Source organism: Tiliqua scincoides, chromosome 5 (assembly GCF_035046505.1).
Source record: "Tiliqua scincoides isolate rTilSci1 chromosome 5, rTilSci1.hap2, whole genome shotgun sequence".
NCBI classification, from domain to species: domain Eukaryota; kingdom Metazoa; phylum Chordata; class Lepidosauria; order Squamata; family Scincidae; genus Tiliqua; species Tiliqua scincoides.
This window is the reverse complement of record NC_089825.1, coordinates 109,406,606-109,428,567: the sequence shown is the minus strand read 5'-3', so window position 1 is coordinate 109,428,567 and position 21,962 is coordinate 109,406,606. Positions and strand designations below refer to the sequence as shown.

Genomic DNA, 21,962 nt, shown 5'->3' with positions numbered 1-21,962 from the left:
TGATAGAATCTTGGCTAGAGCCTGAATTGTAAGCTATAATGATCTAGCTAGATCCTGAATTGTAAGCCCAGCATAGGTTGTAATAATGTAATAATATATTGAGGATGTTGTTCATCACACATGGTATTTCAATTATAACCTTACCTGCTCAGTATTGATCTTTTTGTTTTAAGCAGTAAGTAAGCCATTCTGAAGCTCCATCCTGGAATATATCTCAATAAAAGAGAAATCCTCTTAAATTGCCAGGAGCAAGCTCACCAATACTTCTCCCCCTGGCTCCTTCAAGCCAGAGTTCCAAATCGTACAGTACACAGACCAGGCTAGGCAAATACGCCAGTGTGATGTGCCCAGGGAAATGATTGCTACATACTGTTTTGATTCTTACAGATAACATTATTTATTCCTTTTGAGAATTCAAGAAAGAGTATTCGGTAGAGGTAGTTTAGCACTAGATACACAACATTTGAGGTATAGAGGAACATTCATAATTATTTTCTTGGACATATTGCAAGTCACAGGATGATAAACACAACCTTAAAATGCCACACCCCGAAGTCATCATAACATACATTGGATCAGGACCAGGTAATTAACATTCCCCATCTGATAGCTGAAAACATCTAATTAAAAAAAGACAATTATGAAGTGTCCATCTCTTGTGCTTCCCTTATAACTCCTTGCTATTAAAAAAGGAGCAAGTGAGGAAATTGTAGCTCTGTAATTTTGCACAATGAAAGTGCATTCTGGATGCATTTCCTGATTTGAATGTCTTTCACACTAGTAGGCACACACAGGCATATAAAAATATGAAACACATAATGTTCAGAGAGATGGTGCTGAAGCAACAGAATATACATAGAGTGGCAATTACCTGACATATGGCAAGCTTTTCCTCTTCACAAGAGGATGATATTTATGCTCAGATGGTCATTTAATCACAAATCTGCACCATACAATAAAATGAAATATGGGCAAGATAGAAATTCTCCTTATGCTGTGGACAATGACATTATGTTAACTGGTTCTTGATGACGTTGAATTCCATAGGAAGGACCAGGTACACAAATTGGTAATGGTCCTGGAGCCCATCTTAATCCTGGATAAGCAGGTGTGGGCCATGGTTGGTCTTCTAGCTGCACTTGTTCCTGTCCCAGACAGACCTTGCCACATGGTTCAATCCTAACTAGAATCAGGCCAGCGCACACCATTTACGGTGGTGGAAAGGTTTTCTGCTACTGTAAAATGGCGGATGGCAGTGATCTGTGTGCGCTACCAATGGCAATTTTTAAGTTCTGTTGCAAGAGGTGGCAGCGCTAGAAGGAAATCACCAGACTCAGTTGTACCTGCTGGTACAGGTAAGCATCTGGTGGGAGTGGGGGATGGGAAACAGGGAGGAAAACAGAGGAAATAGGGTGGGTGAATTAGGAGCATTTTGGGTCTGGTGGGGGTATGACAGGAGCAGCTCCCCCAGTAACCTAACCCCTGTTATGTTCCTGACATGCCCCTTAGATAAACAACTTGTGAAGATGAGAGGAACATTGAAGGCCCTCCCTAACTTTTGCAAACTCATACCTAGGTCAAGCAAAAATCACCGGGAGATTTTCCATCAATCTTTATTATGTTTTTTTAGCAGAGGCCTTTACAAATGCATTAGTGTTTCAACAATTAGTACACATAGAGTTGAGCACATATTTTGTACCTAGGTCAGAAGCAGAAGGAAACCAACAGGTGACCAATAAGACCTGATTCCAAGTTGCACAACAGCCACCTCCTACCCTGCGCTGGATACAGCACAGGCTAGTCAGCCTTCCTGTTCCAGTGCAGGATATGGTTGGGTTACCCATTGACTGTGTGTCACATCAGACCTTCTCAAGACATTGATCCCATACTTATAACCTGTTTTTCCCAAGCGCTCTCCAAAAGGCCCCCTGCACTTCCTTGTTCCCAAAGCTGTAGATCAAGGGGTTTAGCAGGGGAGTAATGATGCCATACAACACAGAAACCAGGTGATCTTCTTCCAAGGAATGGTTTGAGGATGGACGCATATAGGTGTAAATGATGGTGCCATAGAAGATGCTCACCACTGTGAGGTGGGAAGCACAGGTAGAGAATGTCTTGATCCTACCACGGGCCGTGTGGATTTTGAGCACTGCAGAGGCAATGAGGATGTAGGAAAGAAGAGTCAGGGAGAAAGGCACAATAATGACCCCCACAGAGATAGTGAAGTTCATCAACTTGACAAGAAATACATCAGAGCAAGAAAGGTGCAGAATAGGAGGAATGTCACAGAAGAAATGGTCAATTTCTTTGGAGTGGCAGAAATCTAGGGAAAAGATTAATGCTGTGTTGACAACAGAATTGATGTTGCCAATAATCCACAAAACCGCCAGCAAAATGCCACGGATGGGCTGTCTCATGAGCAGGGTATAGTGCAGAGGGTGACAGATGGTTGCATAGCGGTCATAAGCCATGGCTGAGAGAAGTACACATTCTGTGCCTCCCAAAGTGACAAAGAAATACATTTGGAGAGCACATCCTATGAAGGAGATGGATTTGTCCCCTGATAAGAGGTCCCACAGCATCTTTGGAACTGCGGTAGATTTGTAACAGATCTCTACAAAAGAGAGATTCCCCAAGAGGAAGTACATGGGAGCTTTGAGGCGTTGGTCAACTCTGATCAATATAATGATGACTAGATTCCCTGCCAAAGTCAACAGGTAGACTAACAGGCCTATAGCAAAGAGAAGACTCTTGTTCTTTGGATCAATAGAGAATCCCTTGTGGACAAATCCTGTGACATCTGTATTCCTTTCAGATTGATGGAGTCCATCTTCAGCCAAGATACTGTAACATCCTAGGCAGGAGACAGCATCACACTTTATACTGTTAATGCTGGAAATTTCAAAAAGATGATTAAAAAATGAGATATTTATTTGCTCCTGCTTTGGAAATGTAACAGAGTTGAACCACAGGGATTCTAGAGGGGAGATGAAAATGATACAATATTTTTATTAATTTAAAATATTTATACCCCGCCTTTCATCTGCCGGAGCAAATGTCCAGGGCAGATATTGTGATCCATCTTTCCAAGATGGTCATTCAGATGAAATTCTTTCTCAGCCAGACAGCCTCACTGAGGGTGAGAATTCTGTCTTTACAGAAAAAGACCTTGAACTGCTAAATATAGAAGTAAATTAAGGTGAACACAAAAACTCAAAATTTTCCCATCAGATAAAAGTATATCAGTTCTGCTTAAACCAGAAAAGCTCTCAGCACAGTACAAATTTCAACAGTTACCTTAGATAAACTGCACATGCAACACAAAATGTTTTTTAAAACTACAGCTGCAATCCATTGCACACTTTCCAGACAGTAAGCCCCATTGTAGACCAGAGGACTTACTTTGGAGTAGACAAGCATACGGTTGTGCTGAAAATATGCTTGTTAGAGATACAGGAAGCATCAAAACAAATTCAATGTCAGAAAACAATTATAGAATTCCGTCTTCTCTGGCAAACGTAGCTGCAAACCTTATCTGACTGGCACGTGAATCCTGATATTGTTTGTTCCCTGACAATGAAAACAGAGCGTAGGCATGCTAAGAGGATTCTCTCTCCCCCCCCCCCCATTCTTCTCAGTCAAGTTCTCAAAAACTCTTTCCCTTCCAGGCTCCCAGGACAAAGGCACCTCCCACAAGAATTGTGACTGGGGTACACACAGGGATATGGGAGAGAAGAGGCCACTGGATAATTGTATAGGAGGCATATGTATCATGAGGCATATATAAGGTGTAGAAGCAACCCCTCCCCCCCATATTGGCAGTAGCTGAACAACACATTGCCAGATAAATTGCATAGCAGGAGAAAAGGATTGGAATAGAGGAGGGTATGTCTTCACAGAATGCCTGTGGGTGAATCCTCTTTCATGAACACAAGTGTACTAGTGCATTCAAAAGAACGGACCATGCCACTAGTCTTCAAAACTAAGGCAATACATGCTTTCCCCAATGAATCAAAAAGTGCCCAACACGGTATCGGGGGATGAACAAGGTTGCCATGGGGGTGATTTCTGTGTAAAGTTTGGCTCCAGGGCATCCAGCAGCCTGGCAGCAGCACTGACTGTAGTGACCAAAGAGGAGAAACTGTAGTCCCAGTGTGTATCCCCCTCATTTACAGCAATAGCATACTTTGGAATACACACACACACACACACACACACACACACACACTTGAAGCCATATGTGTCTGCCTGAATGTAGCCTTTCAACAGCCTCTGTAAAAAAGAAGCAGAAAGCGTTTGTTTCAAGGATGGTCAATAGTTCCACTAAGAGGTGCCTACTCTGTGTTCCTTTTGCCCTCGTTGCACTTCCTCCTCTTGAATCCTGCCTTGTCTGTTTCGTTCTTGCATGCCCTTTGCTATGTCCTCAGTTCTGGTAGACCACTCATGTTGACCAACCATCTGGCTGTTGACAAAGAAACCTCATAAGGTGTTAATCTGGAGGCAAGCAAGGGTTTCTAACTCCTGGATGGTGCAGCAACCCCCTGTGAATTAAAACAGCCCCCTTCACCCCTCCTTTAATGATGCCATCCTGGGGATCGTGTCTCTGCCTTCACCCCCTCCCCCAAAAAGGCTTAACTCAGGAGCCATTCCATTTTATGCCAAAGTAAGTGGGTGCATCATACCTATTACAAGGTGATCCTTCTACATGTGCACACTGCCCTCTTTCAGTTGCTTGGCCTCTTGTCCCTTCTCACACTCTTTCAAGCTTTTCTCTACCATTATAGCATTAAATATTTGTTGGTTTAATGAAAATGAAAGCTGAAATTCTTGGAAGAGTGACCTTATAGTGTCTATTCTTGGGAGAATGACAGAAAACCGAAACTGTACTAAAGATGGGAAATCCTATATTCAAGCTCTTAAAATCATCAAACCATCCATAGAAGGGTTTTCACATTCAGGACACTATGTCAAGAGTTCTTTTATTTAAAAAAAAATACAATCATTAAGCGCTGCAGAGAACCTTCTTCTTTCTCCATCTCCATCTGCTATTGAACTCTGATGAAGACACAATCAAGTTTTAATTGTTGTTTTCTAAACCCAGTCCCAAGAGCTATCAGTCCCCAGGGTTGACAGAAATAATTGGCATAGTAAAAGGAACCCTCTTGCATTGACACAGTGATCCTTTGAGTACAGGAGGAACTTATCTCAGAAATAATGAACCACTCTCATGACTTTGGAAGTTAATGAGACTTTGGGGGATTGAGTTTGTTAGCAACTGCTTCAAGGGACTATTGTAAATTGAGAAGGGCAGCATTTGACATGCCACCTTAGGAATCAGGAGGTCTTGGGCTGGCCCTAGATACAGAGATGGTGAGATTCAGCATTGCAGGGACCACAGCAGCAAACTGTCAATCATGCAAATTCTCCTGGGCAGGAGGGGTCACAGAAACAGGAAGAGTGTTATGGAGCACGCCCTACGCATAATAATAATAATAATAATAATAATAATAATAATAATAATAATAATAATAATAATAATAAACTTTATTTGTATCCCGCCCTTCTCCCTGAAAGGGACCCAGGGCAGCTTACAACATGTAAAAACAATTTTAAAAAACATGATTTAAGACAGATAAAAACATATTAAAAACACATTAACAGAGGCCATAAAAATAGTAGTCAGAATAAAATCAGAATAAAAAGAGCATAAAACAGCAAATCAAAGAGGAATCCAGCCTGTCAAAAAGAAACTAAAAGATGTATAAAAGTGTTAAAAAGGCCATGGAATCAGAAGGCTTGTTTAAAGACCAGGGTCTTCAGGCCTCGCTGAAAAAACTCAAGAGAGGAAGCCATTTTCAAGTCATGGGGAAGGGAGTTCCACAATGTTGGTGCCACTACTGAGAAGGCCCTATTTCTTGCCGCCGCCCCACGAACCTCCTTGGGCCACCGCCCAAGGCACTCGGCACTTGTAAAAAGGCCTTCTCTTATGACCTGAGAGGACGAGCCAGATTGTACGGGAGTAGGCAATCTCTAAGATAGCCTGGCCCAGAGCAGTATAGGGCTTTAAAGGTCAAAACCAGCACCTTGAATTGGGACCGTAAATGGCAGCCAATGTAGCCCCCGGAGAAGCAGACTGACAGAGTCAAACCGCCTAGCTCCAGTGACCACACGGGCCGCTGCATTCTGCACTAATTGCAGTTTCCGAACCGTCTTCAGGGGCAGCCCCACATAAAGCGTATTACAATAATCTAACCTCAATGTCACCGTAGCATGGATCACAGTGGCCAGGTCTGCACGATCCAAGTACGGCCGCAGCTGGCGCACCAGCCGAAGCTGAGCGAAGGCCCCCCTTGCCACAGCCGCCACCTGGGAATCCAGGAGCAGCTGCGAGTCCAGGTTGACCCCCAAGCTGCGGACCTGCTCCTTCAGAGGGAGTGCAAACCCATTCAGAGCAAGCTGATAGTCCAGCACCTGCATCGAGGATTTCCGAACCAGGAGAGCCTCTGTCTTATCTGGATTTAATTTCAGCTTATTAGCCCCCATCCAGATCCTCATTGCTTCCAGGCAGCACTCCAGGCCCTCAACCGCCACCCTGGAGTCTGGAGGAAAGCAGAGATAAAGCTGGGTGTCATCAGCATATTGATGGCACCCCACTCCAAACCCCCGGATGACCTCTCCCAGCGGTTTCATGTAGATGTTAAATAGCATGGGGGACAGAATTGAACCCTGCGGCACCCCGCACCTCAAGGGCCAGGGTGTCGAACAGGCATCCCCAAGCACCACCATCTGGGATCGACCCTCCAAGTAGGAGCGGAACCACTGCAAAACAGTGCCTCCAACTAGCAACTAGGCCAGTAGGCCCAGAAGGATACCATGGTTGATGGTATTGAAAGCCGGCAAGAGGTCCAGTAGGACCAACAGGGACACACTCCCCCTGTCCAGTCCCCGGCGTAGGTCATCCACCAAGGCGACCTACGCATGCGAGGGATATGATAACCTTGAAGGTGGCCTGGGAAGGGATCTGAGTTGCCTGTTGTCGCAACATGGGAGAGAAGAAGTGAGGGCACTTAGAAGCAATCCAGGGAAGTTGGCTGATCAGCCTGTGTGGCTTTGACTTCCATAAATTGGTGGTAATCAGATAGGAAGGGGGCAGGGGATTGTGGAGTGTTACCACCCTGGATGCTGGGTGGCACAGTGGTTCATGGAGGAAGGCTGGAGTGGAGGTGCTAGAGAGTTAGGGCACAATCCTAACCCCTTATGTCAGTACTTTCCAGCACTGACATAAGGGCAATGTGGCTCCGAGGTAAGGGAACAAACATTCCTTTACTTTGAGGAGGCCTCCATGAGTGACATCCAATTGCAGGATGCAGCACATGTTCCATTGGCACTGCTATGCCAGTGCTGGAAAGCACTGACATAAGGGGTTAGGATTGTACCCTTAATGATTCAACAACTAGGCAGGCAGGAAGAAGAATGAATGTGGACCAAACAACATAAGGCTGTGAAACGGATACAAGGTGTTATCAGTAGAAGTTTAGCAGGAATGCTTACCTGAAACGTAAACAGCATGGTCCATCTTTGAATGTTCAACTAGAGTAAAAGAAACGGTTTCGGTTTTTCACAAACGGTTTGCTGGACTTGGCCACGTGCCGCAGTGTTCTCAGCACAACAGATAAGAATGCATTTGAATGAATAGCCTTTGTTTTCAGAACACAGGAAAAAAAATATTCCAGCAGTTTGAACTTTTCAGTTTGAAGGCTTCTTCAGAGCACCACTTGCACACACAAATGTTAGAAAACAAATATTCACACCGGCTCTCATAGAAACCACTAGGAAGCTTAGCTCTCCTTATATTTCTTGTTCTTCATTTTTAAACCAGTCTTGGTGCATTAACACATGAAACTAACACGTAACAGTCTTTTAAGTAAGATTTAGAGGTCTAACTACGTTCTAGGGTTTAAAAGAGAACACACCAAAATCATTTCCAGGTTAACATCAAAGGTCAGATTCCCAGAGAAAATCATTTTGCAGCAGTTTTTAGATGAACACACACACCGTGACATGAATGGCAAAGTAAGTTGCATTTCGAAGGCCAACAGAAGAACGTATGATGAGATGAGGTCAGCTTTTGAATTAAGGGGTTGCAGTACCACCTACGGCCTGCTCAAATCTGTATGATGTATAAATGAGATGTACAAAGTGAACAACTGGTGATGTGTAACGGACCAATGAATTGTCTCCATGTATGTGTTTCAAGGAGGGAACCCTAGATTGTAATAAAAGTCAGCTGAAGGGGACGTTTTGCTGCTTCTCTCCTCCCCACTTCTAATGCACGCAGTCTCCTTTGGAGATGTGGATGGATTTACAACCTTTTGCTGATGGATTACAATAAAGGCCTGGAATTGATCACCTGTGTCTACTGAGTTTGCTTTGGAACCTGGGATTACCGTGCAACATCTGGGATCTCTTGTAACATCTTGATTTTTGCACCTTGCAACAAAACCAAGGGTTATTTTAATTTTTTCCCCATAGGATCCTACTGGATTCTTATGTTGAGAGATTATATCATATCTATCTGGATTCTTAGGTTGAGTGATCCTCCTCATTTGCTTTTTTTTTCTCCTAATAATGCGTGGACATCCAAGAACTGGCTTTCACTATCTTTTTTAGTATGTGATGATTTTGAAACAAAGCCCAAGTAAAACAAACTTCTGGCCAGGGCATGGACCTGGTGCTTACCATCTAGCATAGAATCCCTGCATTTCATTTTCCTCAGTTTATTGGGCTACCATCATTTAAAATTAGGGTGCCCAGGCAAAAAGAGGCCACCTTGAAACAGTTGTTCTCCCAAGTGAACAGGGTGAACATCCAGTCTACATGTTCACAGCAGTCCAACACAAACTAACTTTTCCTATTACCATCTCTCTAAGGAGCACAGAGTAAATTTCATAAAATCTTCCAGGTTTTTTTTTAAGTCAGAAATTGTAGCCCTCAGAGAGGCGTCTAAGTTCTCAAAAACACTATACTTAGCGCTCATTAGTGTAGGTAGCTATCCAGGTGAATAAAAATAGAGGCCACTTAATCCTGGAGGTACTTCCATCCTGAAATCAGAGTCTTCCATTCAGTGCTGGGTGTTGCTCTATATAGGGGTCAGAATCAATAAATTCATCTTTAGACTACTAAATAAGCAAAAGCTTTCTTGGGGTACCTCTGAATCCTGACATTCTTGTTCTATTTGATTCCATAGGAAGGTACATCCAGGTCTAGCAAAGAATTTATTTTTATAGGATGTTTGGCAGCCTGAGATTTCAGAGCAGCTTCCAAAAGGGAAGATGATGACAGAAAAGGACAGAGAATAAATCAGCAGTAAATCAAGGTGGGTAGGCAAGTGGGTAGCCGCGGCCTGGGGAGACTAGTCTTTGCACCATGGTGGTTGTTATGGCTGCATTTGTTGCTGTTTCTCTTCCCCTGGTGTGAGTGTGAAAAGATGACCGGCAGTTGTACATTTGACAGAGGTACCCAAGACAACTTGTTCAGGCCAAGTGAACAAGTTGTCGGGATTGTGGTAATTATATGCACAGGCACTGGGCTTAGCCTTAATATGTGGCAAATGGCAGCAGGCACGCCTGCGCAGAGCACACTCTGCAAGCCTCGAGATATGCTGACACTATCTTTAAGCCCAGTGCCGGTAAACAACAGGATGTTATGGAGAAGCGCATCTTATCTAAGAATGTTGTGGTTAGCTAGAGCTAGCCGGTCACCTAGCAGTGTAATCTTAGCAACCTTCACTAACTCTCTTTGTATTGCACAGTATTGCTTCACATGTTTAAGAATGAATAAAAGCTTGGGTCAGGCTGGCCGGGAGACGGATGTCTCTCTCGATCTCACTTCATCCCGCTTCTGGCTCAGCTCTCCCTGCGTCTCTATCTGAATCCCATTCTGCCGTCCCTTTCATTGCTCTGTTCCTCGCTGCTCCAGTTCCCACTTTTAACTCTTTCAGTGCTCTTTGCACTCCCTCAGGCAACAAGGTTCTGAAGCCTTGTGTGCCTCCCAAAGCAGCATTGCACTGCTACACGGGATCTTGCCTCTAATTCAGCCTGCAATTTATCAGGCAACTTTTCGGTATACATGAGGTCTATTTATTTATTTACTTATTTTTGAAGATTAGTGGCATTAGTAGTAATAGTGATTTTCACACCATTTATTGTGTGTGAATATGTCTGTGTTTCTGTGTGTGCGCGCGAAATGTATTGCTATTTATCAATCTATTTAACTCATTACAATATTTGTATGCTGCTTTAAACTTATTCCCTGTGGATTTCTGCAACTGAATTTTGAAGGTCTCAATCTAGATTGCCACATACTTGCCCACTATTTGCTTTACATATTAAATAACCACTGAATGGGACAGGGGTGGCTGTGGTTTGCCAAATAATGCAGGTCTATAATTCTCTCCCCTCACACCAGGATCAGACTCTGGGGCTGCAATCCTACCCACACTTACATGGATTAAGTCCCATTGACTATAATGGAGCTTACTTCTGAGTATGCATGCATAGGATTAGGCTCTTGATCCCATACCTGTGCACTATTTGAAAAGGAAACAAGTCAGTCTTGTTTATTGTGAATTGAAGTGTGTATATGTCTTTTTTTCTTTGCAAAGATTGCGTACACAGCACCCCACACTGAAAAAAGTGGGGTGGCCCTTTTGCCAGACATGGGCTGAAGCCAATATTCTCTGACCTTCAACAGCAGTTTGGTTTGCCAGGCAGAGTCAATTAGGCAAACTTTGTTTATTCAGCGTTTATTTCATATATTTATATCCCACCTCTCATTCAGGAACCTCAGGAGCCCACACTATTTCCCTTTTTATTCTCCCAACAATTCCCTTCCTACCTCCCCCATCTCCATTTGTGACCTTATGTGTCCTCTCATGTGTAAGGATTCCCTTTTCTTGCCTAGAAATGACTGACTTTTAGGGCCTAGTTGTATAAGCAAAGGTCTGATGATTTTTTTTAACTTTCTCCCTCCTTGATTATTATATTATTATCCCCACAATTAAAGGAATATATTGTTTCACCCAATCCTTGCCTACCTCCTCATTTGATGCCAGTCACTTGAGTTGAGACTTCATATTTCAATAGCAAGAAATACAAGGGCTCTTGAAGAATCCTCATATCTATTTTTTTTAAAAAAAAAAAAGAATGGAGGGTGAGGAAAGAGGAAACTGGATGACCATTCTTCTCTAAATGGCATCCCTGAAGATGGCTTTGGGGAGAGAAGGGCAGGAATGTTGACCTTAGGAGAAGAGAGTACATCTTTAAGGGAAGAGAATATGAATGGTGGTGCATTTCTCATTCTGGAACACAAGTGGGTATACTCATTGCTTAATGTCATGTGTACAATGGAATCACAACTGACTCACGTTTTATTATCTTACCTATGCAAAAACAACTGGGAAGACTCGTAGGAGAGTGCATTGGAGATTGCATGCCCTCATTGGAGAATAATCATCTTTCTTCTGTGCTGTGCAACTTTAGATGTATTTGGATTGATGCTCGTAATCAAGGCCCATTCCAATCTCATTTCCAGTTTGAGTTTGTCACTGCAATGGTTGTGTTTTTTTGGTCACTGTGATGAATGTCTTGATTTGAGAGAATCACTCTCCTCCTTCTCGTTGGCAGGTATACTATTTCACTGCAGGTCTATATTACATATAATTTATTAATTACAAGAAGGATGTGTGCTGCCTACAGGGGCCCACTCACAGGGAAAAGGAGGACATTTAAGTTCTTTTCTAGGACATAAGATTAAAACAAAGGACATGTCCTGGAAAAAGAGGATGTCTGATCACCCTGAATGTGATGTAATTAGGAGTGCTAGAGCTTTCAGTGTTCTTTTGTACCATAGGCCATGTTATCCTTCTTGAAGGACTGTCCAAAATGGAAACAGATGACAACATTTGAAAACATTACCAATATTTAAACATGTGGCTTATAGATAACAGCTACATATTAGGGAAGCATTTGAAAGACTTGAATGCTTTAATAGAGATGGTTTGCAAATTGCTTATTAATATTCATACAGAGGTGTAACTCATCAGAAACAAACCTCAATAGATTGCTTATTAAAATATTTTGTAACCTTTACGTATTTTATTTTTTTCTGGTTACTTCGTTGCTGTTTGCTCACTAATAAAGGAGATGAGAAAGAAAAGCTGGGGATGGTAAATATGAGATCAATTCCAAAAGTCATGGACTAGTAGCCTTCTTCCGTACTAGCTGGGCTCTAGTGTTCAGCTCAGGCCTCAGAATAATAATGTAGAACTTTGGAAGAAAGATGCAACTCAACAATCCACCACTGGAGGTCAAGATGCAGAAGACCTCCACAGCCACCATGTATTTCCCCTGGGTGCTCAGATAGCTGGGGACAAAAGATATCCAAACACTGCAGAGCACCAACATGCTGAAGGTGATCTGTTTGGCTTCATTAAAAGTATCAGGCAGCTTCCTGGCCAAGAAAGCCACGATGAAGCTGATCAAGGCCAAGCATCCCATGTAGCCCAGGACAATGTAGAACATGAAGACTGAACCTTCATTGCATTGTATAATGATTTGGTCAATGTGGGAGTGCATGTCAAACTCTGGGAAGGGGGGAGATGTTGCCAGCCACACCACACAGAGGCCAGCTTGAATGAGAGAACACAGAATGATGACTGAGACTGCCAGCCTCTTCCCCACCCATTTCCTCATGCTGTTTCCTGGCTTGGTGGCCATGAAGGCCAAAATGACAGTGATGGTTTTGGCCAACACACAAGACACAGCAACAGTGAAGACGATGCCAAATACTGTTTGGCGAAGAAGGCAGGTCACCTTCACGGGCCGACCAAGGAATAGGAAGGAACACAGAAAGCAGAGCAGCAGAGAAGAGAGAAGAGTGCAGGTGATGCCCCAGTTGTTGGCCTTGACAATGGGAGTTCCCCTGTGTTGAATGAAGGTCCACATCACCACAACTGTCAGCAGGGCAAGGAAAAGAGCAAAGGAAGACAAAAGGATTCCCAAGTTCTCTTTGTAGGATAGAAAGATTAAGAATTTGGGGATGCACTGATCCTTGCGACTGTTTGGGTACTGATTTTCTGGGCATTTGTCACACTGTTCTGCATCTGAAAGAAATAAGCCAATCTCCATAATTTCAGCATATCTATATTAGCCCAATCAAATTGATGGGATCAGCATCTTGTAACTGGCATGAAATCTGGTATTACAGAGAATTCAAGAAGCTCACTGAAAAGAAAGTGATAGCAAGTTTTGCTTTTGAAACAGGAAGTCATTGAACTGAATGAATTCAATTTGACTCTTTCAGAATCCATCAAGATTGTTCAGTGTCTATAAGTAGACCATCATCAGAATATTTCACTTGGGGATATGTGATCCAGGCTTTGCAGAGTATTACAGTGCAGTCCTCAGCTCCTAGGGCGCCCGACTTCAGCGGCAGCAAAAATGGCTGCCGCTGCATCCTGTGTGCCCATGGCAGCTGGGGGCAGCACCTCGGGAGAAGAGTACTTTTGTCCCCTTCCCCTGGTTAAGGGAAGTAGCCCTGGAATGGGGTTACTCGATTTACTGCCGAATGAGGTAAAAGCGTTTGTGTTGGGCAGTGAGCCCCACACGAACACTCAGGATCCAGCAGTCTGCTTCACCAGTCCCACCTCCCTCCATCCCTGCTCCCTCCCCCCAGCATGCCTCCGCCTCCCTCTCTGTGCCTCCCGCCTCCCTGTCAAGCCTGCTCCCTGCCTTCTCCCCATCCTCCACCCCTCCCCCTCCCCAGAACGCCTCATCCCCGCATCCCCCCATGCCTCTGCTTAACTTACCATGGCTCGGTGGTCCAAGCGACCGCCAAGTGGCGGAGCGCAGGTGCCCATCTGATGCTAAGCCAGTGCCAGGAGGTGCTGGGCTACCACCGGCGCTTGCCCAGCAGTAAGCCTCACAAGCGTGTCTTGTGAGGCACACCGCTTTCGCTTTTCTCTTCTCTCCAATGGGCAATTTTCACAATGGAGAGAAGTGAAAAGCAGTGTGCCCCATGAATCTGTCCTGGGACCGGTGCTTTTCAACTGCTTCATAAACGACCTGGAGACAGGGTTGAGCAGTGAGGTGGCTAAGTTTGCACACGACACCAAACTTTTCCAAGTGGTGAAGACCAGAAGTGATTGTGAGGAGCTCCAGAAGGATCTCTCCAAACTGGCAGAATGGGCAACAAAATGGCAGATGCGCTTCAATGTCAGTAAGTGTAAAGTCATGCACATTGGGGCAAAAAATCAAAACTTTAGATATAGGCTGATGGGTTCTAAGCTGTCTGTGACAGATCAGGAGAGAGATCTTGGGGTGGTGGTGGACAGGTCAATGAAAGTGTCGACCCAATGTGCGGCGGCAGTGAAGAAGGCCAATTCTATGCTTGAGATCATTAGAAAAGGTATTGAGAACAAAACGGCTAATATTATAATGCAGTTGTACAAATCTATGGTAAGGCCACACCTGGAGTATTGTATCTAGTTCTGGTTGCCGCATCTCAAAAAAGACATAGTGGAAATGGAAAAGGTGCAAAAGAGAGCGACGAAGATGATTACGGTGCTGGGGAACCTTCCTTATGAGGAAAGGCTACGGCGTTTGGGCCTCTTCAGCCTAGAAAAGAGACGCCTGAGGGGGGACATGATTGAGACATACAAAATTATGCAGAGGATGGAGAGAGTGAATAGGGATATGCTCTATACACTCTCACATAACACCAGAACCAGGGGACATTGACTAAAATTGAGTGTTGGGACAGTTAGAACAGACAAAAGATAATATTTCTTTACTCAGAGTGTGGTTGGTCTGTGGAACACCTTGCCACAGGATGTGGTGATGGCGACTGGCCTGGACACCTTTAAAAGTGGATTGGACAAGTTTCTGGAGGAAAAATCCATTACGTGGTAAAAGCCATGATGTGTATGCGCAACCCCCTGATTTTAGAAATGCGTTATGTCAGAATGCCAGATGCAAGGGAGGGCACCAGGATGCAGGTCTCTTGTTATCTGGTGTGCTCCCTGGGGCATTTGGTGGGCCACTGTGAGATACAGGAAGCTGGACTGGATGGGCCTATGGCCTGATCCAGTTGGGCTGTTCTTATGTTCTTATGTGACATTGTGTGCCAGTAGTGAGCCAGTGCGCTGAGCCCAGGATTGGGCTCTTACTCTTCAGACTATATTTTTTTTTTTGAAGCATGAAAAAAGAGTTAGTGACAGAAGCCACAGGATTTTTCTGACCCACCAAGTTTTCTTCCAGGGAGTAAAGTTCCCCTTTTGTTGGTGAGTGGAACTCACAAAGTGTTCTGCTTTTTAAGAAAAATATTGGTATGCTGGACAGAGGCTCTTGCCTTGTGTAAAAGGAAATTTGGCAATGTCTGAACAGAGGATTGACCTGTTTTTGAGTGAAGTCATGCAAGAAAGCCCTTCTCCACATGAATTAAGGTGATTCAAATATTTATAAACTGATCAGTGCTATTGAAAGAAATGTGGTGTTTGGATAATTTGATGATAAATGTTAGGCTGTTGAATGTATCTGCTAAGCAAGCTTTGTAGTTTTGGCTGTCCTATTAAAATGAAAACCACACTTTCAATGGGGAATATCTCAGAATGAATGAGTTAGGAAGCAATCCTATATGCACTTACTTGAGAGCAAGTCTCATTGAACTCAGTTTACAGCCCAATCCTAACCAAAGTGCCGCTGTGCAATCCAGTGGGGTCGGTGCAGCTTCCGCTGTATCCAGGGCTGGAATGGAGGCAGCTGGAGATCTCGTTGAGATAAGGGAGAATTTGTTCCCTTACTCATAAGAACATAAGAACAGCCCCACTGGATCAGGCCATTGGCCCATCTAGTCCAGCTTCCTGTATCTCACAGCGGCCCACCAAATGCCCCAGGGAGCACACAAGACATCAAGAGACCTGCATCCTGGTGCCCTCAATTGCACTGGCATTCTGACGTAGCCCATTTCTAAAATCAGGAGGTTGCACATACACATTATGGCTTGTAACCCGTAAAGGAAATGTCCTCCAGAAACTTGTCCAATCCCCTTTTAAAGGCATCCAGGCCAGATGTCGTCACTACATTCTGTGACAAGGAGTTCTACAGACCAACCACACGCTGAGTAAAGAAATATTTTCTTTTGTCTGTCCTAACCCTCCCAACACTCATTTGAGTGGATGTCCCCTGGTTCTGGTGTTATGTGAGAGTGTAAAGAGCATCTCTCTATCCACTTTATCCTTCCCATGCATAATTTTGTATGTCTCGATCATGTCCCCCCAGGCGGATACTCCTTATCAATCCCCTGCAAACTCTATAGGTCTACTTGTAACTGTGCAAGCTTATTCATAGGTGCAGAAACAAGTAGCCCCATGTAGGATTTTCAGGCCTGGGAGGGGGTGAGGATGCAGAGGAGGACTGCTCCGCCATTCCTGACTCCTCCCAGACCTGAACAAACATTTTTTTCATCCTCATGTAGAAATAATGATAAAAATGATAATAGCAACAATAATCAGAAAGTAACTTTGCAGTCTTTCACTCACCCATCTGCACTGACATCCCATCTTCAGAGCAATGGACACAATCATAGCAACAAATCTGCTGCCCCTCGCGAACAAGCCTATTCTGGCCAGGATGGCACTTCTCAACACATCTGGACTGGGGCACCATCTAAGAATGATCACAGGGAATGGGGGTGTGTGGGGGTATCAACTAGATGGTACAGAATGTTCATTTTGCTCCATTTAATGACATACCTAGTCCTCTGTTTAAATCCATGTGCCCTCAAAGTAACCAGCTATTTTATACCTTTCTCTTATCCACTCTATAACCAGACCACCACTGGGTCTCTTTGGACCTGCACCAGCTCTTCAGCTGGCACAAGTCAGAGGAGACAAAGGATGCCTGTTGGTTGTCTCCAGAAGGGATAGCTTCTGGCACAAGTCACTTGTGCCACATTCCACACCCTCCTTCCTCTGAAACCCGATCTTCCCAAATCTGTCCCAAACCTCCCACCCCTGGCCCCATTCTGCCCACCCTGCTGATTTACCAAGGACCTTCAGAGGATCTTCTCTTTGCAGTCATGGTGAGAGGGTACCCTTACCATCCAGAGTGGTAGCCTGGAAGCAAGCAGCTATGAGCACTTCCCAAACAGCTCTTACAATGCTGTAACCGTATTCCACCACCAGGACCCTAGTGCTGGAGGCACACTGGTATGTTAAGATTGGGCCATTAGAGTACCATCCTGTTCATGTCTATTCAGAAGTCATTTCCACGCAATTAAATGGAACTCATTCCATTTTTTCATAGAATTACAGCCTAAGCCTCCCCTGCAGTCTCCCATTTCTTGATTCAGAAAACAGCATCATCCTCCCCACCTGCTTGAACCTGGGATTCCACAGGATGGCACTTCCATTCAAGGTGAATTCTCTGCCTGTAGGAACCTGGGAGTCCATCCTGCCAACACTGATGCTCTTGAAGGAGTGATTGGGGAATGTGACTGTGTTGATGATATCAAATGAACTTGCCAGTTCTCCCTGCTGGTCAAGAGAAATTTCTTCCCCAGCACTGTTGTTGAAATGGACGTTTCTCAGGAAAGAATTGATCTGGGTCAGAAGGGGAGAGGTAGAAAGACAGATAAATGAAGAACAGATTGTGTGTGTGTGTGTGTGTGTGTGTGTGTGTGTGTGTACAAAACAGGTGAATCCAAGTCATATGAACCTTGTTAGATGCCTGTCAGTTGACTTTAGGGAGAGTCACACCAGCTGCTGCTTTTGGAAATGTATCTCACACACCTGCTCAGAACAGGAATTAGTGCTCTCCTAGTTCTGTGAGGTGGTATTTAGTGGCAAGCATTTCATAATGAATGAAGTTCATTGTTTTATATTGAAGCAATTTGGGAGGGTTTTCTGTTTTGGGGAGAGTATAAAACAGAACTTTGCTTCCAAGAAGGAATTGCAGAATTGAGCAATTGTAGTTGTCTGTTCCCATCAGTTCAGCTTTCTACTTTTCTATTGACTCGTCATCGATGAAGCAGCCTGGGATGTGTGGTGCATGGGGACCTTTCACCCTTCTAGGAAGGCCTTTGTTCAATTTCTTTGTTGTTGTGCCTGGTCTTTGTTGAATATGAGCTGGCCTGGCCCAGGCCATTGTGCCACTCTTCCAGTGTGACCTCTCTAACCTACACCCCCCCAGAAAGCTTTAACGTAGGATAGGTGTTGGAAGGATATGTCAATACCTGAGTGCTTGGGGGAAGCATGGCATGTGGTGGGTGTGCCTCGGTCTCCTCTGCTGTGAAGCACAGAAGGTAACTTTTCCCTATTTTGATGCATTTAACTTTTCATTCCCTGCAATCTCTGATATAAATCAATTTTACTGTGCAGTTATAGCCTATACCTTGGGTTCCTTCATGCTCGACCCCCTAGTGGGTCCCAAATCACAGTTTAAGAAACAGTAGCCTATACCTTGCGTTCATTCATGCTCAGCCCTCTCATGCTCAGTGTTCCCATTATTTTTCACCATGAGGTGGATGTTTCTCTAGAAACCCAATCCTATGGCTCATTTATGACATAGAGAGGACATCTCGCTTTCAGAAATGCCTTTCCACGGCTCACTGATAACGGCCATTTTAGAGACATTGCAGCAAACGGCAGCAGTGGCGGTAGACACTTGTTATGTCCGATACTACCTAATTCCCCACATGTCCAGTGCAGAGGCCCCAATGCAGCTCCTGCTTAAACCTTTGAGGGAAGTTCTGAGTTTCCCAGGATAAACCTGTGCCTGGCCACAAGGGCTACTCAGACCTGTGCCAGCTGTATATATGACACATTTCTGTGAGGACGCAGTTCAGGGGATCAAAGTCAGGAATGGGTCAGGATTTGATGGCTACTGCTGCTGCTGAACCTACCCACTTCCCAGTCCCAACCTGCCATACTCCCTGCACCATTGCCACCCCATTCTGCCTACCCCACCTGGCCCTCTCCTCCTCATCTCCCTCCAACCACCTACATGCACTTACTAGAACCAGCAGGTTTCCATTGCCTGTGTCATGCGGACCTGGCTGTTCACCACTTCTGGCAGTGACCGTGCCACGAGATCTGGCAAGTCACCTTTGGAAAAAGCCAGAAAGCACTCGGCATCATCAGGATCAGGCTGTTAACTTCAGATCATGTGATGCCACACTGTGTAAATATAGGCGAGTTCTGAACAACTTGTAACTTACAAAGCTCAACACAACCCATTAGTGAGAAATGCTCAGAAGCAAGGAGCAGGCCAGAGGATTTGTGCAGATATCATTACACACTTGAGAATAAAATGCATTGAATAGAGAGGAATTTCTTCCATCCCTACCAACTGCTATAAGAGGCACCTTTTAAAATGTGTCCTCAAGTTTAGCAGATGGCAAGTAACTGTCCCTCATCACCCCAGCATAGCATTTTTTCAGTGGCTGTTGCTGGTGCTTTCTCCATGTTTTTTTTCTCTTTCTTTTCAGATTGTGAGCCCTTTGGGGGATGGGGAACCATTCTTTAATTTAGCTGTGTGAGCTGCTTTGTGAATTACGTTTTGCTTTTTTAAAAAAGGATATAAATATTCTTAATAATGATGATACTTCTGAATAAAGAAGCTCTGGATTGCACTATTGCACTGTTGTTTTATCATCAGCTAATGTAGAAATTCATTTATGACTACAATTACTTTCCACTGCCTTCTGCACAAGAATTAGGAACCAGAATCCAGCCAGTGTTTGTTTCAAAATGCACTTGTGGTTTATTATGCTCAAATTGAGAGATAGTCCGACCTGCCATGGGTGGAGATTCCAGATACTCAATGTAGCTCCATCGCTGATGGCTTTTGGCTTGGATCTTGATGAAAACATGGCATGGAGAGCATGTGCGACAGAATACACAGCATTGTAGATACTGTAGCTCTGACCAGTCACTTGCATTTCAAACATATGTGAAGGGAGGCTCCTCAGCTTTTCCTTTCCACTGCACTTTACTTCTCTTCTCACATAGGATGAGGGGAGAAAACATTTAAATGCCGAAGACCAAAACTGTGCCATGAAATAAAACTTTGATTGGTAAGGGTTGATTGTCTCCAGGAAATCTTCATATCCGGGCATGTCATTTGAGTGGAGGGCAAAGGATAACGTACCATTGAACGTTTTGGGTGCAAACTGAGCCAGATAATTTATACCTGCGAAATCCCACTGGGCTGTAATGATCCAAACCTTTTCTATTGGCTTTCTTAATTCATTTTCATTGACGATTAGAACTCTTCGGAATATCTCCATTAATCGTGCATCCCCGTTAACAAGAATCACATTGCTTCTGCTCAATAACAGAGAAGAATTTATTCTTTCTGTGGTCGGAAGTAAGAGATCATCAGATGGATCCCAGTATCTCTTTAGTGCTGGAATCATTTCTGTAAACTCGACACAAATGTTGTTCTCCAGGAGCCTAGATGTCAAGCTCTGCAGGAAAAGTGCCCCAATTTCATCATCTGAAACAATGACACCAATCCATGTCCATCCAAAGTGCTTAAGGAGATGAAGAATCCCATCATGCTGAGAATTTCCAGTTGGAAGCATGTTATGGAGTAAAGGAAACTGAGTTTTATCATTCAATACATGGTGAAAGGAGTTGTAATTGAACTAAGGAGAAAAGACAACAGTATTTTTAGAGGTGACAGAAACCTACCTCTCCTCCTGAATTTCAAAATCTTTCTCCCAATCTCTAGCAAGAGGGAATGTGCCTTTCAAGGTTTCCGATTCAGCACCAAATATTGTGAAATCTGAATGTCCTCTAATGCTTTGCTGTTGGCAGGAGTATTGAAGGGCTAAGTCCAAAGTATAGAGAAATACATACATATCTCTCAGTATGGAGAAATTTGAATTCTTTCTACATGAAGAGAAATGTTTAACTAAACACAAAAGAGCACACCAACATACACACCACACTTCTGTATTCATATTGAAGGGCTAAGTCCAAAGTATAGAGAAATACATACATATCTCTCAGCACGGAGAAATTTTTATTCTTTCTACATGAAGAGAAATGTTTAACTAAACACACAAAAGCACACACACATACACACAACACTTCTGTATTCATAACAGCCCTTCTAAACAGAACAAAACAACAGAAAAAAGAGTTTCTTTTTCTAATGTATGCTGGTTAAAAAACCCGGTAGCTACCTGAAGAGGACCTGGGTTGAGCCAAATGGACAGAGCCAAATTTTTTAGCTTGGCTGCTTTGGGGGAATGACCTACGAATAAATGCTCCAGTTGGACTGCTCCCTTCATTTCCATTAATCAAGTGCAATGTTCATTTCAAGGAAGGAACATACTTGTGGAAGTTTGTAGGTATTTAAAATGCTGGGCATGTGGATTGTATTTTGGGGGATGAGCCCTCCAATGATGGCCATGAGCTTCTGTTTCGGGCCACAATGGTAATTATAGCGACACCCTGTGAAAAGGAGATTCAGAGTGCCATAAGCGTTCCCCATTGAATTCAAGAAATCTGGAAAGATGATGCGTCCCAGCGTCTTGTTGGATAAGAGGTTGGCATTCCTGTTGATCTCATTTATGGCAAACTCAAGAGCAAGAGCTTCATGGAATTTCCTGGTGAACATACTGCAAAGAGAGTTTCACTTGATTAAGGCACATGCAATGAACTCTTTCTCCTACAGAAACTGTTGGAGTCATGCCATGTAAGAGCAAAACCCTCAAACCTTTAAAGGATCATGTTAATATTTTGAATAATTTTGTTTTCCACATGTTTTTTTTAATCCTCTAAAATCCTCCCTTTGAGGGCTGTGATGAACTCACCAAATTTGATTTTATTTGCTGCAAGCTGATGTCAGCTTACCATATAGCACAGGCTTTAAACATAGCTACCTAGATAAACA

The 21,962-nt window shown here is 43.8% G+C and overlaps 1 protein-coding gene across 1 annotated transcript; it reads right to left on the bottom strand.

Annotated features, from left to right (window-relative positions):
• Window positions 1-1,889: 1,889 nt before the first annotated feature.
• On the bottom strand, window positions 1,890-21,686 carry LOC136653090 (olfactory receptor 5F1-like). Its single transcript, XM_066630015.1, has 5 exons — window positions 21,402-21,686; window positions 20,753-20,868; window positions 20,208-20,383; window positions 19,072-19,162; window positions 1,890-2,892 (listed from the first exon to the last, which is right to left on the bottom strand). The coding sequence occupies exons 1-5, from the start codon at window positions 21,684-21,686 to the stop codon at window positions 1,890-1,892; spliced, it is 1,671 nt and encodes a 556-aa protein (XP_066486112.1).
• Between the last annotated feature and the right edge of the window lie 276 nt (window positions 21,687-21,962).